The 19,267-nt window shown below is 49.3% G+C and overlaps 1 protein-coding gene across 1 annotated transcript in view; it reads right to left on the bottom strand.

The window, feature by feature from the left end:
* Positions 1-19,267, bottom strand: part of SIDT1 (SID1 transmembrane family member 1) — an 86,784-nt gene that overhangs the window by 27,755 nt on the left and 39,762 nt on the right. Inside the window, exons 3-8 of the mRNA XM_040422866.1 lie at positions 12,469-12,590; positions 10,984-11,154; positions 8,129-8,174; positions 7,847-7,948; positions 4,706-4,789; positions 4,121-4,214 (exon numbers count right to left, since the gene is read on the bottom strand). Of these exons, the coding sequence (XP_040278800.1) occupies positions 4,121-4,214; positions 4,706-4,789; positions 7,847-7,948; positions 8,129-8,174; positions 10,984-11,154; positions 12,469-12,590 (619 nt within the window). The remainder of the gene's footprint in view (positions 1-4,120; positions 4,215-4,705; positions 4,790-7,846; positions 7,949-8,128; positions 8,175-10,983; positions 11,155-12,468; positions 12,591-19,267) is intronic.

The raw sequence follows: 19,267 nt of genomic DNA, 5'->3' as shown, positions 1-19,267 counted from the left end.
AGGGTAGAGGCCGTATCTCATCTTGTATCCAGGCTAGAGGCCGTATCTCATCTTGTATCCAGGCTAGAGGTTGTATCTCATCTTGTATCCAGGCTAGAGGTTGTATCTCATCTTGTATCCAGGCTAGAGGCCGTATCTCATCTTATATGCAGGGTAGAGGCCGTATCTCATCTTGTATCCAGGCTAGAGGCCGTATCTCATCTTGTATCCAGGCTAGAGGCCGTATCTCATCTTGTATCCAGGCTAGAGGCCGTATCTCATCTTGTATCCAGGCTAGAGGCCATAACTCATCTTGTATCCAGGCTAGAGGCCGTATCCCATCTTGTATCCAGGCTAGAGGCCGTATCTCATCTTGTATCCAGGCTAGAGGCCGTATCTCATCTTGTATCCAGGCTAGAGGCCTTATCTCATCTTATATGCAGGGTAGAGGCCGTATCTCATCTTGTATCCAGGCTAGAGGCCGTATCTCATCTTGTATCCAGGCCAGAGGCCGTATCTCATCTTGTATCCAGGCTAGAGGCCGTATCTCATCTTGTATCCAGGCCAGAGGCCGTATCTCATCTTGTATCCAGGTTAGAGGCCGTATCTCATCTTGTATCCAGGTTAGAGGCCGTGTCTCATCTTGTATCCAGGTTAGAGGCCGTATCTCATCTTGTAACCAGGTTAGAGGCCGTACGTCATTGTCTATCCAGGTTAGAGGCCGTATCTCATCTTGTATCCAGGCTAGAGGCCGTATCTCACCTTGTATCCAGGCTAGAGGCTGTATCTCATCTTGTATCCAGGCTAGAGGTCGTATCTCACCTTGTATCCAGGCTAGAGGCCGTATCTCATCTTGTATCTAGGCTAGAGGATGTATCTCATCTTGTATCCAGGCTAGAGGCCGTATCTCATCTTGTATCCAGGCTAGAGGCCGTATCTCATCTTGTATCCAGGCTAGAGGCCGTATCTCATCTTGTATCCAGGCTAGAGGCCGTATCTCATCTTGTATCCAGGCTAGAGGCCGTATCTCATCTTGTATCCAGTCTAGAGGTCGTATCTCACCTTGTATCCAGGCTAGAGGCCGTATCTCATCTTGTATCCAGGCTAGAGGCCGTATCTCATCTTGTATCCAGGCTAGAGGCCGTATCTCATCTTGTATCCAGGCTAGAGGCCGTATCTCATCTTGTATCCAGGCTAGAGGCCTTATCTCATCTTATATGCAGGGTAGAGGCCGTGTCTTATCTTGTATCCAGGATAGAGGCCGTATCTCATCTTGTATCTAGGCTAGAGGCCGTATCTCATCTTGTATCCAGGCTAGAGGCCGTATCTCATCTTGTATCCAGGCTAGAGGCCATATCTCATCTTGTATCCAGGCTAGAGGTCGTATCTCATCTTGTATCCAGGCTAGAGGCTGTATCTCATCTTGTATCCAGGCTAGAGGCCGTATCTCATCTTATATGCAGGGTAGAGGCCGTATCTTATCTTATATGCAGGGTAGAGGCCGTATCTCATCTTGTATCCAGGCTAGAGGTTGTATCTCATCTTGTATCCAGGCTAGAGGTTGTATCTCATCTTGTATCCAGGCTAGAGGTTGTATCTCATCTTGTATCCAGGCTAGAGGCCGTATCTCATCTTATATGCAGGGTAGAGGCCGTATCTCATCTTGTATCCAGGCTAGAGGCCGTATCTCATCTTGTATCCAGGCTAGAGGCCGTATCTCATCTTGTATCCAGGCTAGAGGCCGTATCTCATCTTGTATCCAGGCTAGAGGCCATAACTCATCTTGTATCCAGGCTAGAGGCCGTATCCCATCTTGTATCCAGGCTAGAGGCCGTATCTCATCTTGTATCCAGGCTAGAGGCCGTATCTCATCTTGTATCCAGGCTAGAGGCCTTATCTCATCTTATATGCAGGGTAGAGGCCGTATCTCATCTTGTATCCAGGCTAGAGGCCGTATCTCATCTTGTATCCAGGCCAGAGGCCGTATCTCATCTTGTATCCAGGCTAGAGGCCGTATCTCATCTTGTATCCAGGCCAGAGGCCGTATCTCATCTTGTATCCAGGTTAGAGGCCGTATCTCATCTTGTATCCAGGTTAGAGGCCGTGTCTCATCTTGTATCCAGGTTAGAGGCCGTATCTCATCTTGTAACCAGGTTAGAGGCCGTACGTCATTGTCTATCCAGGTTAGAGGCTGTATCTCATCTTGTATCCAGGCTAAAGGTCGTATCTCACCTTGTATCCAGGCTAGAGGCTGTATCTCATCTTGTATCCAGGCTAGAGGTCGTATCTCACCTTGTATCCAGGCTAGAGGCCGTATCTCATCTTGTATCTAGGCTAGAGGATGTATCTCATCTTGTATCCAGGCTAGAGGCCGTATCTCATCTTGTATCCAGGCTAGAGGCCGTATCTCATCTTGTATCCAGGCTAGAGGCCGTATCTCATCTTGTATCCAGGCTAGAGGCCGTATCTCATCTTGTATCCAGGCTAGAGGCCGTATCTCATCTTGTATCCAGTCTAGAGGTCGTATCTCACCTTGTATCCAGGCTAGAGGCCGTATCTCATCTTGTATCCAGGCTAGAGGCCGTATCTCATCTTGTATCCAGGCTAGAGGCCGTATCTCATCTTGTATCCAGGCTAGAGGCCGTATCTCATCTTGTATCCAGGCTAGAGGCCTTATCTCATCTTATATGCAGGGTAGAGGCCGTGTCTTATCTTGTATCCAGGATAGAGGCCGTATCTCATCTTGTATCTAGGCTAGAGGCCGTATCTCATCTTGTATCCAGGCTAGAGGCCGTATCTCATCTTGTATCCAGGCTAGAGGCCATATCTCATCTTGTATCCAGGCTAGAGGTCGTATCTCATCTTGTATCCAGGCTAGAGGCTGTATCTCATCTTGTATCCAGGCTAGAGGCCGTATCTCATCTTATATGCAGGGTAGAGGCCGTATCTTATCTTATATGCAGGGTAGAGGCCGTATCTCATCTTGTATCCAGGCTAGAGGTTGTATCTCATCTTGTATCCAGGCTAGAGGTTGTATCTCATCTTGTATCCAGGCTAGAGGTTGTATCTCATCTTGTATCCAGGCTAGAGGCCGTATCTCATCTTATATGCAGGGTAGAGGCCGTATCTCATCTTGTATCCAGGCTAGAGGCCGTATCTCATCTTGTATCCAGGCTAGAGGCCGTATCTCATCTTGTATCCAGGCTAGAGGCCGTATCTCATCTTGTATCCAGGCTAGAGGCCATAACTCATCTTGTATCCAGGCTAGAGGCCGTATCCCATCTTGTATCCAGGCTAGAGGCCGTATCTCATCTTGTATCCAGGCTAGAGGCCGTATCTCATCTTGTATCCAGGCTAGAGGCCTTATCTCATCTTATATGCAGGGTAGAGGCCGTGTCTTATCTTGTATCCAGGATAGAGGCCGTATCTCATCTTGTATCTAGGCTAGAGGCCGTATCTCATCTTGTATCCAGGCTAGAGGCCGTATCTCATCTTGTATCCAGGCTAGAGGCCATATCTCATCTTGTATCCAGGCTAGAGGTCGTATCTCATCTTGTATCCAGGCTAGAGGCTGTATCTCATCTTGTATCCAGGCTAGAGGCCGTATCTCATCTTATATGCAGGGTAGAGGCCGTATCTTATCTTATATGCAGGGTAGAGGCCGTATCTCATCTTGTATCCAGGCTAGAGGTTGTATCTCATCTTGTATCCAGGCTAGAGGTTGTATCTCATCTTGTATCCAGGCTAGAGGCCGTATCTCATCTTATATGCAGGCTGGAGGCCGTATTCTAATATGTGAATGTTACTCCTCCATCTACATGCGCAGCTCCTTATTTCACCTTTAGGGGGCAGCACTATTTCTTTAGCATTGTTTGTATAATGTCGCCATATTCTGCAGTCACACACTGGCGTCCAGGCTATTTATATGGTGCAGACTGGATACAAACCCTCAGCTGTGATCAGTATTAGCTTTGAGCCTCAAAATGTCCATGAGAATGTTTCTAATCACTGACAGCAAGCAGAGATCTTGAAAATGGTAAGAAACATATGCACAATGTCTACTAAACTCAAATATGTAATCAAAAGTGGAGCAATGAGCAGGTGCAGTTCCACTCTGTGACCAGCAGGCGGCGCCTCTTACCTATAGTGGACACTGGGACGGAGCCGCCACACGTATAGTCTTCAGGCTTGATGACGAATACAGTGTAAAACTGACCAGTGGGGAAATCCTTCCTCTGTATGGGGGGAAAGCACAAGTTACACCGGAGAACGGGCGGCCGGACCTCCCCCCAGACACAGCAGCCGCCTTAAAGGGGTGGTCCAACGTCACTTATCGCCTAGCCACAGGAAAGGACGGATTAGGGAATAAGTGTCTGATTCGCGGGGTCCGACTGCTAGTGCCCCAACGATCACGAGAACGGAGCCCCCTTGGTTCTCTGCTTGAGTCGAGTGGCGGTCATGCATGTCCACTATGGGCCGGGGTCAGACACAACACGGTTATCTCATTTCCAATTAATACCGCCAGACACTGCTTAATAATACCGGGTGCTTTTAGGTGGCTCCTGGGGTTTGCATCCTCAGAGGGCCCCCTAGGAATTGAAGCGGGGAAGGGGGTCCTTGGCATTTTGCGAACTAGATGGCAGAGCACAATGGCGGAGATAGGGAAGGGGTCCAATGCCCTGCCCTTGATATATGGTATTAACCCCATGTGCACTGCGGAACCCACCTGTATGGTGATGGCGGCTTTCTTGGTCATGGACTGGTAAATGCCATTGAATTCCACATTGTGATCCAGATCGTAGACCGGACACTGGAGGAGAGAGGAGACGAGGCTGAATGAGAGCAGGAGACATGCTGGGACTTGTAGTTCTATGAATGCTACTGATGCAAGTGGCAAAAGCAAATGACTTTCATACATTTCTTCCCATATTGCCTTGATATTTCTGGGTGACCCCTGGTAGTGCCCGCTGATTATGGGGGTCCTCACCCTGTATAGCTGCATATCGATACAATGAGAGCAGTGATCGGATACATTGTATTTCCGGATGATCAGTATCAGTGATCGGATACATTGTATTTCCGGATGATAAGTATCAGTGATCGGATACATTGTATTTCCGGATGATCAGTATCAGTGATCGGATACATTGTATTTCCGGATGATCAGTATCAGTGATCGGATACATTGTATTTCTGGATGATCAATATCAGTGATCGGATACATTGTATTTCCGGATGATCAGTATCAGTGATCGGATACATTGTATTTCTGGATGATCAATATCAGTGATCGGATACATTGTATTTCCGGATGATCAGTATCAGTGATCGGATACATTGTATTTCCGGATGATCAGTATCAGTGATCGGATACATTGTATTTCTGGATGATCAGTATTAGTGATCGGATACATTGTATTTCTGGATGATCAATATCAGTGATCGGATACATTGTATTTCCGGATGATCAGTATCAGTGATCGGATACATTGTATTTCCGGATGATCAGTATCAGTGATCGGATACATTGTATTTCCGGATGATCAGTATCAGTGATCGGATACATTGTATTTCCGGATGATCAGTATCAGTGATCGGATACATTGTATTTCCGGATGATCAGTATCAGTGATCAGATACATTGTATTTCTGGATGATCAGTATCAGTGATCGGATACATTGTATTTCCGGATGATCAGTATCAGTGATCGGATACATTGTATTTCCGGATGATAAGTATCAGTGATCGGATACATTGTATTTCCGGATGATCAGTATCAGTGATCGGATACATTGTATTTCTGGATGATCAGTATCAGTGATCGGATACATTGTATTTCCGGATGATCAGTATCAGTGATCGGATACATTGTATTTCCGGATGATCAGTATCAGTGATCGGATACATTGTATTTCCGGATGATAAGTATCAGTGATCGGATACATTGTATTTCCCGGTGATAAGTATCAGTGATCGGATACATTGTATTTCCGGATGATCAGTATCAGTGATCGGATACATTGTATTTCCGGATAAGTATCAGTGATCGGATACATTGTATTTCCGGATGATAAGTATCAGTGATCGGATACATTGTATTTCCCGGTGATAAGTATCAGTGATCGGATACATTGTATTTCCGGATGATAAGTATCAGTGATCGGATACATTGTATTTCCGGATGATCAGTATCAGTGATCGGATACATTGTATTTCTGGATGATCAGTATCAGTGATCGGATACATTGTATTTCCGGATGATCAGTATCAGTGATCGGATACATTGTATTTCTGGATGATCAGTATTAGTGATCGGATACATTGTATTTCTGGATGATCAATATCAGTGATCGGATACATTGTATTTCCGGATGATCAGTATCAGTGATCGGATACATTGTATTTCCGGATGATCAGTATCAGTGATCGGATACATTGTATTTCCGGATGATCAGTATCAGTGATCGGATACATTGTATTTCCGGATGATAAGTATCAGTGATCGGATACATTGTATTTCTGGATGATCAATATCAGTGATCGGATACATTGTATTTCCGGATGATCAGTATCAGTGATCGGATACATTGTATTTCCGGATGATCAGTATCAGTGATCGGATACATTGTATTTCCGGATGATCAGTATCAGTGATCAGATACATTGTATTTCTGGATGATCAGTATCAGTGATCGGATACATTGTATTTCCGGATGATCAGTATCAGTGATCGGATACATTGTATTTCCGGATGATAAGTATCAGTGATCGGATACATTGTATTTCCGGATGATCAGTATCAGTGATCGGATACATTGTATTTCTGGATGATCAGTATCAGTGATCGGATACATTGTATTTCCGGATGATCAGTATCAGTGATCGGATACATTGTATTTCCGGATGATCAGTATCAGTGATCGGATACATTGTATTTCCGGATGATAAGTATCAGTGATCGGATACATTGTATTTCCGGATGATCAGTATCAGTGATCGGATACATTGTATTTCCGGATAAGTATCAGTGATCGGATACATTGTATTTCCGGATGATAAGTATCAGTGATCGGATACATTGTATTTCCGGATGATCAGTATCAGTGATCGGATACATTGTATTTCCGGATGATAAGTATCAGTGATCGGATACATTGTATTTCCGGATGATAAGTATCAGTGATCGGATACATTGTATTTCCGGATGATCAGTATCAGTGATCGGATACATTGTATTTCCGGATAAGTATCAGTGATCGGATACATTGTATTTCCGGATGATAAGTATCAGTGATCGGATACATTGTATTTCCGGATGATCAGTATCAGTGATCGGATACATTGTATTTCCGGATGATAAGTATCAGTGATCGGATACATTGTATTTCCGGATGATCAGTATCAGTGATCGGATACATTGTATTTCCGGATGATCAGTATCAGTGATCGGATACATTGTATTTCCGGATGACGGGAGTCACATTCGTCTAGTGGGTGCCGTGCCAGCGCTGGGTGACACATTGTGCCAAACGAGGAGAGGAATGTACAGGGCGGGCTTATAGGAGAAGATGGCGCATACTGCGTCAAATTCTCATGTCAACCAGATTTAAAGGGGACCTCTTGATTGGAGTAATGAAGGTGACAGGTCATAGGGCACATGATGCTCTAACTCTGCCTTCATAATGCTGATTTGGGGGATTTTATTACTGTATTTTATTACTTCGGGGGACTGCTCTTTAAGCGACTGTATTTTATTACTACAGGGGGAGTGCTCTTTAAGCGACTGTATTTTATTACTACAGGGGGAGTGCTCTTTAAGCGATTGTCTGTATTTTCTCCAGAAGTGGGGGCTGGGTGACTGCTCACTTTAATATCCTGGACGGAGACCACGGTGCAGGGGTACGTCTCGGCGGACTTGACCTTGATGATGACGGAGTCCACGCCCTCTGGGAAGGAGTACAGGAAATACTGCATGGGAGAGAAGGGGTTAAAGGCTACTGCCTATTTGCTGTGAACACTGCATTTCGATGTGTTACTATTTGTCTACAACATGTCGCCCGCCCGTCACCCTCAGTGGACACGTCACCCGGCTTTCACCCGCCCAGAAGGCAAACACGACAATCCGATAGCGCAGGGCAGAGGCCGTACCTGGGGCTGCGAGGGCGAGGCGCTGAAATTCTGGGGAACGTCCGTCCTGCAATAAAGGAGACGGACAAACATCAACTTATGTCATACACCTCCCCCTGCAGGGGCACCCAGCTTTCCCAGAACCCCGAGAGCAAATCTGCTTAGCTATGCAGTTATACAGCCCGTGCATCGGTGCCATCAGGAGCCTGGGAAAGCTGGGTGACAATCACAGAACGTTATAGCAAAAAGATAAGACGCTGCCACTGGAGCTGTCACCCAGCTTTAAGGCTCCATTCACACGTCCGCAAAACATGGAAAGCGGCAATGTGCGTTCCACATTTTGCGGACCGCACATCGCCGGCACTAATAGAATATGCCTGTTCTTGTCCGCAATTGCGGACAAGAATAGGACATGTTCTATTTTTTTGCGGAACGAAATTGCGGATGTGTGAATGGAGCCTTAGTTACCATGGATCCCGAAGGAGGTGCTATTCAGGAGCCTGGGAAAGCTGGGTGACGTATTTATAGAACATCCGAGCGCCGGAGCTGTCACCCAACACAAGGAGCTTGCAAAGACAAGTGAGATTAGTGACCATGTATCCAGATGGAGGTGCTAATCAGGAGCCTGGGAAAGCTGGGTGGCTGTCACATCAGGAATAGGAATACAACATGTTCAAAGCAGGAAAATCTCCCAATATAAATGGACAAATCGGACAATCCCTTCCAATACAGCGAGAGTTGAAACCCAGCTTTCCCAGGGCTCTGAACAACAAATCTGCATAGGAAGAAGCATGGGAAAGCTGGGTGACAATGATATTAGGAAAAAAGAGTTGCAAAATGTTCACCCAGCTTTCCCAGGGCTCTGGACAACAAGCCTGCCTCACTATGCAGTTTTAATTCTCCTGTGTAGGCAGATTTGTTGTTAAGGAGCCTGGGAAAGCTGGGTGACAATGATATTGATAGAGCATCGGAATTCCGCACGGTGATCAGGAAAATCTTACAAGGTACAGACAAACCTCACTCACCCAGCTTTCCCAGGGCCCTGAAAAACAGATCTGCTTACTCACGCAGTTCTGTATTGCAGGACTGGGTGCAGATGCCACTCAGCTAACATTCAACAGCTTGGGAAAGCTGGGTGACAACTGAATACATCGAGCTGGGTAGCGGTGCCATTCAGGAACCTGGGAAAGCTGGGTGACAACTGAATTCATCGAGCTGGGTAGTTGTGCCATTCAGGAACCTGGGAAAGCTGGGTGACAACTGAATTCATCGGGCTGGGTAGCAGTGCCATTCAGGAACCTGGGAAAGCTGGGTGACAACTGAATTCATCGGGCTGGGTAGCAGTGCCATTCAGGAACCTGGGAAAGCTGGATGACAACTGAATTCATCGAGCTGGGTAGCGGTGCCATTCAGGAACCTGGGACAGCTGGGTGACAACTGAATTCATCGAGCTGGGTAGCGGTGCCATTCAGGAACCTGGGAAAGCTGGGTGACAGCTGAATTCATCGAGCTGGGTAGCGGTGCCATTCAGGAACCTGGGAAAGCTGGGTGACAACTGAATTCATCGAGCTGGGTAGCGGTGCCATTCAGGAACCTGGGAAAGCTGGGTAACAACTGAATTCATCGAGCTGGGTAGCGGTGCCATTCAGGAACCTGGGAAAGCTGGGTGACAACTGAATACATCGAGCTGGGTAGCGGTGCCATTCAGGAACCTGGGAAAGCTGGGTGACAACTGAATTCATCGAGCTGGGTAGCGGTGCCATTCAGGAACCTGGGAAAGCTGGGTAACAACTGAATACATCGAGCTGGGTAGCGGTGCCATTCAGGAACCTGGGAAAGCTGGGTGACAACTGAATTCATCGAGCTGGGTAGCGGTGCCATTCAGGAACCTGGGACAGCTGGGTGACAACTGAATTCATCGAGCTGGGTAGCGGTGCCATTCAGGAACCTGGGACAGCTGGGTGACAACTGAATTCATCGAGCTGGGTAGCGGTGCCATTCAGGAACCTGGGACAGCTGGGTGACAACTGAATTCATCGAGCTGGGTAGCGGTGCCATTCAGGAACCTGGGACAGCTGGGTGACAACTGAATACATCGAGCTGGGTAGCGGTGCCATTCAGGAACCTGGGAAAGCTGGGTGACAACTGAATTAATCGAGCTGGGTAGCGGTGCCATTCAGGAACCTGGGACAGCTGGGTGACAACTGAATACATCGAGCTGGGTAGCGGTGCCATTCAGGAACCTGGGAAAGCTGGGTGACAACTGAATTCATCGAGCTGGGTAGCGGTGCCATTCAGGAACCTGGGAAAGCTGGGTAACAACTGAATACATCGAGCTGGGTAGCGGTGCCATTCAGGAACCTGGGAAAGCTGGGTGACAACTGAATTCATCGAGCTGGGTAGCGGTGCCATTCAGGAACCTGGGACAGCTGGGTGACAACTGAATTCATCGAGCTGGGTAGCGGTGCCATTCAGGAACCTGGGAAAGCTGGGTGACAATCATATAAAGAGATCGGAATCCTGTATAAACGCAAAATGCTCAGGGCAGGAGATGAATGGGCAAAGATTTTTAACCTCATTCATTACAGCCCCTCACCCAGCTTTCCCAGGACCCTGATACATCTTCTTAGCTAAGCCATTTTGCATCTCCTCTTCCCTATATCCCTGCATTACAAGCAGATTTACCATTCAGGAATGTAGGAAAGCTGGGTGACGATCACATTCATAAAAGAGCGGACGCGTAAATGGGGGAATCTGTCTGAAATCAGCATCAAAATCGGGGCAAATATGGGAAAAATCTGCATCAATGCAACTTGTTCGCCCTGTGGGGTAAATTTTGGATGTATTTTTCCCCTTCCCCCCATGCAAACACTTACTGGAGTTCAAAGTTGGCCAGTCGTCTGACTACGAGCTCGTACTGGACACTAGTGGGCGCCATGGAGGCTATGTCTATGTACAACAACTGCTGTGAGGTTGGGGTCTGGCTCTCGGGGTCGATGGGGCACAGGGTGCGGCCCACGTCCTGGTAGGTGTATGTCCTCTGATTGCTGCGGAGGAGAAGGTTACTGGTGAGATATACAGATACTAAAGGGTTAAATCAGGCTGCTCTACCGGCATCACACTACATCCTCCGCGGTGCTGCAGAGCCCGTTGTGTTCTGCCCACACACTGAAGCAGCAGAGACATTTGAAACCAGACTTCTTTATGCAGCTCTGGATGTGAGTAGTGTATTAGAATAGATTTACACTGTAAGCACTGCATAAAAGGATGCTACCTCCAGACACTGAACCAGCAGATAGAGGTCGGATCCTAACGCCCAGAGAGCAGATGAACTCTGCATGCAGCTCCGGAGCCTAAAACTAACACAATGTTTAAAAATACTGCATCCCACACGATCTGCCATAAAGCGCCATATCAGGGGATGTACCCTGCAGACACTGAACCAGCAGGGAGAGATCAGACCCTTCAGCCTGAGAGCTTGAACTCTGCATGCAGCTCTGCATGTGACTGAAGCAAAAGGTTCAAAAAGTCTGCTTCCCACACTGTGTCCCATGATGCACCACTGGAGAGAGAGGGGGCTCCCCGCAGACCCTGAACCAGCAAGGAGTATAAGATCCTTCAGCCTGACAGCACTCAGGACAACAGAAGAACTCTGCATGCAGCTCTGCGTGTGACTGGAGCATGAGATTAACAAAATGTTCAAAAAGACTGCTTCCCACACTATCTCCTATGATGCAGCACTGGAGAGAGAGGATGCTCCCCGCAGACTCTGAACCAGCAGGGAGTATAAGATCCTTCAGCCTGACAGCACTCAGGACAACAGAAGAACTCTGCATGCAGCTCTGCGTGTGACTGGAGCATGAGATTAACAAAATGTTCAAAAAGACTGCTTCCCACACTATCTCCTATGATGCAGCACTGGAGAGGGGGCTCCCCGCAGACACTGAACCAGCAGGTGGGAGGAACGTCTTACAGAAATTCTGCACATGACTCTGTCGCAGACCCTTCCGTTGAAAACTGCAAAATCTGCACCAAAAATCGCACAAACAATTGACGCTGCAGATTCCAAAATCCAAATGTCAGGGGAGTTTCCGCACAGAAGAAAAAAAAAGCTAAGTGTACACGAGGTTTGTCCAATCGCATACGCTTTGCTGCGGTTTTTCCTGTGCGAGAATCCGCAATGTGTGGCGCTCAAGCAACCAGCAGAACTTTGAGTGCTGCTCTGCATGTGACCGGAGCACATGCCTCTCTGACGATGCACCATGGCAGAGGACGCTCTCACCTCACAGGGAAATGGGGCTTAAATGAGAAGAATTCAGCATGCAGCTCCGGAGGTGAATAGAGAGGATGATAGTACTTACTAGCCCCTGAAGACGAGGGGGACCTGCCATGACAGCACTCCTTTCTGCTGACGCACCACGAACAGGACGGGGAACTCCAGGTCGTCTGAATTGGAGCGAACGGAAACGCGCAAAGCGTCCACCTGCGAGAGGACGGGAGAGGTTAGACAAAGCTGGGGTCACATTCATCAAAATGACACGTTACCTGCGCTGATACACTGTAACAAACCATCTACAGGAGAGAAAAGTGTGCTGCCGATAGGGAGTATTAGGGAGGCATGGAATATAAACAATGGTTCCATTCACTGCCACAAGCAGAGATCTAGAAAGTGGGGGAATAACGGAAACACACATTCTATTGGAAACTCAGGTCATATTCATCAAAGGTACATGATGCATGTCGCCTGCGCTGGTACATTGTAACAAACCATCTACAGGAGAGAGCTGTGCGCTGCTGATGTGTTCACCTTACAGAGGAGAACACTGTAACAAACCCTCAGCTGTGGGGAGTACTAGGGGAGGGTGGGATTTCCAACCTTAGAATACGTCAACAATGGTTCCATTCACTGCCAGCAAGCAGAGATCTAGAAAATGTTGGAGAATTGAAATACAAATGCTGTTGGAAAGCTTTATTTGTATTTAAAGTCTCAGTTCGTGAGAATCTTTTCCAGTAAAAATCCTTCTGCGTCCGATTCCGGGAAAGCTGGGTGATGAGCAGTATGGCCGCTGCGTTCAGTTGTGAGGATCGGGAGCCTGGGAAAGCTGGGTGACCATACCATCTGATCAGGACGAGGTTTGGAGCCGGCACCGCGGATAAACATCAATAAGCGGCCAAGTGGTTGCCACGGTAACACTGGGGGGGGGTGCTGGAGATTAACCACGTGCGATTGGTTGCCAGGCTGCCGGGTGTAGAGCAGGATGTCGGCAGCGGGCGGCCTGGCGTCTGTTAACCCTGCGTTATCTGTGAGATCCTGATAATTCTCCGCTGCGTCCACGTCAGTCATCTGAATTATTTAGACAGCGGGGAATCACTGCGACCCATTTACTCGTCCGATGCCGCTGCTCAATATCAGGAGGAGAAATCAACACCAGCGAGACTAAAGAGCAAAATCTGATCATGGAGGTTCTTATCAAAAGCATCTCCACCCTCTGGCAACTTATACAGAAAGCAGTGGCCTAGTACTATTAGTTATGGGCCTGTATGGGATCGATGGATGGAGTCATCGGGCTGTAATCACATCCAGGGCCTCAGGCCGGCATACTAATCCCAAACCTGGGACTAAGCCCCCAGTCAAGTGTAAACCAGTTCATCTCCACCCTCTGGCAACTTATACAGAAAGCAGTGTCCTAGTACTATTAGCTATGGGCCCCGTATGGGATCGATGGATGGAGTCATCGGGCTGTAATCACATCCAGGGCCTCAGGCCGGCATACTAATCCCAAACCTGGGACTAAGCCCCCAGTCAAGTGTAAACCAGTTCATCTCCACCCTCTGGCAACTTATACAGAAAGCAGTGGCCTAGTACTATTGGCTATGGGCCCCGTATGGGGTCGATGGATGGAGTCCTCGGGCTGTAATCACATCCAAAGCCTCAGGCCGGCAAACTAATCCCAAACCTGGGACTAAGCCCCCAGTCAAGTGTAAACCAGTTCATCTCCACCCTCTGGCAACTTATACAGAAAGCAGTGGCCTAGTACTATTAGTTATGGGCCCCGTATGGGGTCGATGGATGGAGTCCTCGGGCTGTAATCACATCCAGGGCCTCAGGCCGGCAAACTAATCCCAAACCTGGGACTAAGCCCCCAGTCAAGTGTAAACCAGTTCATCTCCACCCTCTGGCAACTTATACAGAAAGCAGTGGCCTAGTACTATTAGTTATGGGCCTGTATGGGGTCGATGGATGGAGTCATCGGGCTGTAATCACATCCAGGGCCTCAGGCCGGCATACTAATCCCAAACCTGGGACTAAGCCCCCAGTCAAGTGTAAACCAGTTCATCTCCACCCTCTGGCAACTTATACAGAAAGCAGTGGCCTAGTACTATTAGTTATGGGCCCCGTATGGGGTCGATGGATGGAGTCATCGGGCTGTAATCACATCCAGGGCCTCAGGCCGGCATACTAATCCCAAACCTGGGACTAAGCCCCCAGTCAAGTGTAAACCAGTTCATCTCCACCCTCTGGCAACTTATACAGAAAGCAGTGGCCTAGTACTATTGGCTATGGGCCTGTATGGGGTCGATGGATGGCGTCATCGGGCTGTAATCACATCCAGGGCCTCAGGCCGGCATACTAATCCCAAACCTGGGACTAAGCCCCCAGTCAAGTGTAAACCAGTTCATCTCCACCCTCTGGCAACTTATACAGAAAGCAGTGGCCTAGTACTATTGGCTATGGGCCTGTATGGGGTCGATGGATGGCGTCATCGGGCTGTAATCACATCCAGGGCCTCAGGCCGGCATACTAATCCCAAACCTGGGACTAAGCTCCCAGTCAAGTGTAAACCAAATCAAGACCGCCCACCCCTATGCTTCTGGTTATGGTCCCAGATTAGGTCGCTGGACGGCGGACGCTGCGCCTACAGATCAGTATTTGAATTCCAAATCCTGGGACATTTGGTTGCTATGGTCAACAAGGACACTATATGGGCCACAAAGGGGTGGGGCTTCTGCCAATGTGCTCCACGGTGGGCGTCCCTGACGTCCTGTGAACGGGGGATTCAAATGGTGGGAAGTGCAGGTTGCCATTGGCAACAAGGACACATTGTCCACCTTAATGGCTAGAAGAAAAAAGTGGCCCCCAGGAGGCCATTGTTACACACCCTGCCTTCAGCAGCCCCTTCTGACCACCCAAGTCGTTTGGTGCAGTTCATGTGTGGTCGGGAGCATGGCCTATATACAAATGGGCGGGGTCTATGTCTGAACATTCTGTGCGCGGCACACAATCTCTTCCCCGGGTCACTTCTCAGAAGTATAAGAAAAATCGACAGCAAATAAAGTGGAAAAAACAAATACACCTTAATGTGTTCAAGGGAATCGACCGCAACGTCTAAAATTTAACCATTTACTGAACCAAAAGCGTGACTGGGTTCTCCCCCAACGGAAGGCATTTGAATCCCCAAATAAATACAGACCCCAGACCAGACCCCCTAAACTAATACTGACCACAGATCTGACCTTCTAAACTTCTACAGACCCCAGACCCTCTAAATAAATAGACCCCAGACCAGACCCTCTAAATAAATAGACCCCAGACCAGACCCTCTAAATAAATAGACCCCCGACCAGACCCTCTAAATAAATAGACCCCCGACCAGACCCTCTAAATAAATACTGACTACAGATCTGACCTTCTAAACTTCTACAGACCCCAGACCAGACCCTCTAAATAAATAGACCCCAGACCAGACCCTCTAAATAAATAGACCCCAGACCAGACCCTCTAAATAAATAGACCCCAGACCAGACCCTCTAAATAAATAGACCCCAGACCAGACCCTCTAAATAAATAGACCCCAGACCAGACCCTCTAAATAAATAGACCCCCGACCAGACCCTCTAAATAAATAGACCCCAGACCAGACCCTCTAAATAAATAGACCCCAGACCAGACCCTCTAAATAAATAGACCCCCGACCAGAACCTATAAATACAGACCTCAGACCAGTCCCCCTAAACTAATACTGACCACAGATCTGACCTTCTAAACCTCTACAGACCCCAGACCCTCTAAAGAAATACAGACCCCAAACCAGACCCTCTAAACCAGGGAGGCTCAGCCTGCGGCCCTCCAACTTCCAGCATGCCCTAATAGCTGTGGGCAGTCCAGACATACTGGGAGTTGTAGTTTTGCAACAGCTGGAGGGCCGCAGACCAGACGACTAAATACACAAGCTCACTCTTCTTCTCGTCCCGCCCGGGCACCAGAGCTGGCATCAGGGCATTGCCAGCCTGCCGCTCCCTGGAGGAATGGGCAGAGGTGAGATTCTGAAGAACAGCTAAAAAATGTCTCGCCATCATCTGCCCCAATATCTGTGCTGAGCCCCCCGTCGTCGTATAATTTATAATCTATCACTACCATCTTCTTATGAGTCTGAGGGGTCTTCGGGCTCAGGGGTAACTCCGACCTCTGCACAACCACCCAAAGAGAGGCATTTTTGTGTGAAGAACATTTATTTAAAGGGACAGTAAAACAATTTCCTTAATGGCATCCAGGCCTTAAAGTTAGTTTCCTCTTTAAGTGAATGAAGTAACAAAACGGAGGCCCCTGACTGGCAGGAATTTCCTCGTCACTCATTGATCGTCTTATCTGCGGCGGCGGAGTTCCCTTTAATTGCTCCATAATTAGTAAAGTGCCCTGAGATCAGAGATTTCCTGAATGTGATGCGCTGGTATTGATCGCCCATATCTCCGCGCCAGCTGCACAGAGGGCATTAAGCCATCACCCTCAGAGCCAGGGAACAGGGGGAAGCTGTCAGATGTGTGAATGGGACTCAATCACAACCCTGCGCACAAGAGCTTACACTCCACATACCCAGCACCATCCACTGAGGTCACAGTCTGCTACTCGGAGTGAGGGCCCCCAACAAAGTAGGCTGTCGCAGGGCAACGAGACACTGAAACAGCAGGGGGCAGCAGAGTGGAGTGAGGAGTTGCCCTTTAATCCTTACACCAAGATTAGCACTTGTTTCTCTCGGGTATCTGAGCCCCCCACACTACAGGTGGGTGCAGGGCACAGGTGAGTGGACAGTGCCATGGCCAGCCCGGTCAATATCCAGTGCGCAGGGTGTGAACTCTCACCCACAGACCCCAGCATGTACTGAGAACGGATCAATCATTAACCCAAACTCTGGAGGACACCCAAGCCTGACCAACTAGACACACAGACGTCTGTGCCACGTCACCCAGTGGGCACAAAGGGGAATGCTGGAAAGAGAGATCAGAAAACCAACAAGGAAACATCCCGAAAACCACAGGGATCTAATCCTGCTTACACAGCTGAGGGTCTGCTACAATTGTATCCAGTCTGTGAGCAGCACAAATCTTTCTCTTGTCCTGATAGTTTGTTACAATGTACCAGTGCAGGTAAAATGTATTAGTGGACTGCAGCCCAGACTGGATACACTGTATACAATATCTGCATGGACTGCGGCGGGCACAGGACTCCTCTGCTGCATGGACTGCGGCGGGCACAGGACTCCTCTGCTGCACAGTGGACTGCGGCGGGCACAGGACTCCTCTGCTACACAGTGGACTGCGGCGGGCACAGGACTCCTCTGCTGCACAGTGGACTGCGGCGGGCACAGGACTCCTCTGCTGCACAGTGGACTGCGGCGGGCACAGGACTCCTCAGCTGCAGTGGACTGCGACGGGCACAGGACTCCTCTGCTGCACAGTGGACTGCGGCGGGCACAGGACTCCTCTGCTGCACAGTGGACTGTGGCGGGCACAGGACTCCTCTGCTACACAGTGGACTGCGGCGGGCACAGGACTCCTCTGCTGCACAGTGGACTGCGGCGGGCACAGGACTCCTCTGCTGCAGTGGACTGCGACGGGCACAGGACTCCTCTGCTGCACAGTGGACTACGGCGGGCACAGGACTCCTCTGCTGCACAGTGGACTGCGGCGGGCACAGGACTCCTCTGCTGCACAGTGGACTGTGGCCGGCACTGCCCATACAGTGGACTGCCTCTCCATGCTGCACAGAATTGTTTCAGGTCTCTCTCATCCAAGGAGTAAAATATGGCAACTTACTTGTTCTCTATAAAGTGAGGGGGAGGTCTCTGCAATCTATGGGGAAGTGAAGGTGACCGTACACATTGGATGAATGAGGCTCAACCTGCCGACTATATCAGGCATATGGGGGGCTCCCAATGGTAGATGTTGGTGGAAAAAGGGAAGGGGCAACACCTGGACAGAGGTGTCTGGAGGAGGACAGAGGAGTCTGGAGGAGGACAGAGGAGAAGAGGAGTCTAGGGGGGACAGAGGAGTCTGGAGGGGACAGAGGAGGACAGAGGTGTCTGGAGGAGGACAGAGGAGAAGAGGAGTCTAGGGACAGAGGTGTCTGGAGGAGGACAGAGGTGTCTGGAGGAGGACAGAGGTGTCTGGAGGGGACAGAGGTGTCTGGAGGAGGACAGAGGTGTCTGGAGGAGGACAGAGGTGTCTGGAGGGGACAGAGGTGTCTGGAGGAGGACAGAGGAGAAGAGGAGTCTAGAGGGAACAGAGGAGTCTGGAGGAGGAAAGAGGTGTCTGGAGGGGACAGAGGAGTCTGGAGGAGGACAGAGGTATCTGGAGGAGGACAGAGGAGAAGAGGAGTCTAGAGGGAACAGAGGAGTCTGGAGGAGGACAGAGGTGTCTGGAGGGGACAGAGGAGTCTGGAGGAGGACAGAGGTGTCTGGAGGGGGACAGAGGTGTCTGGAGGGGGACAGAGGTGTCTGGAGGAGGACAGATGTGTTTGGAGGAGGACAGAGGTGCCTGGAGGAGGACAGAGGTGTCTGGAGGGGACAGAGGAGCCTGGGGGGGACAGAGGTGTCTGGAGGAGGACAGAGGTGTCTGGAGGAGGACAGAGGTGTCTGGAGGAGAACAGAGGTGTCTGGAGGAGGACAGAGGTGTCTGGAGGAGGACAGAGGTGTCTGGAGGAGGACAGAGGTGCCTGGAGGAGGACAGAGGTGCCTGGAGGAGGACAGAGGTGTCTGGAGGAGGACAGAGGAGTCTAGAGGAGGACAGAGGTGTCTGGAGGAGGACAGAGGAGACAGAGGAGTCTGGAGGAGAAGAGGAGTCTAGAGGGAACAGAGGTGCCTGGAGGGGGCAGAGGTGTCTGGA

This window comes from Bufo bufo, chromosome 3 (assembly GCF_905171765.1).
Source record: "Bufo bufo chromosome 3, aBufBuf1.1, whole genome shotgun sequence".
Taxonomy (NCBI): Eukaryota; Metazoa; Chordata; class Amphibia; order Anura; family Bufonidae; genus Bufo; species Bufo bufo.
The sequence above is the reverse complement of the archived record's forward strand: the minus strand, read 5'-3'. Positions and strand labels throughout refer to the sequence as shown.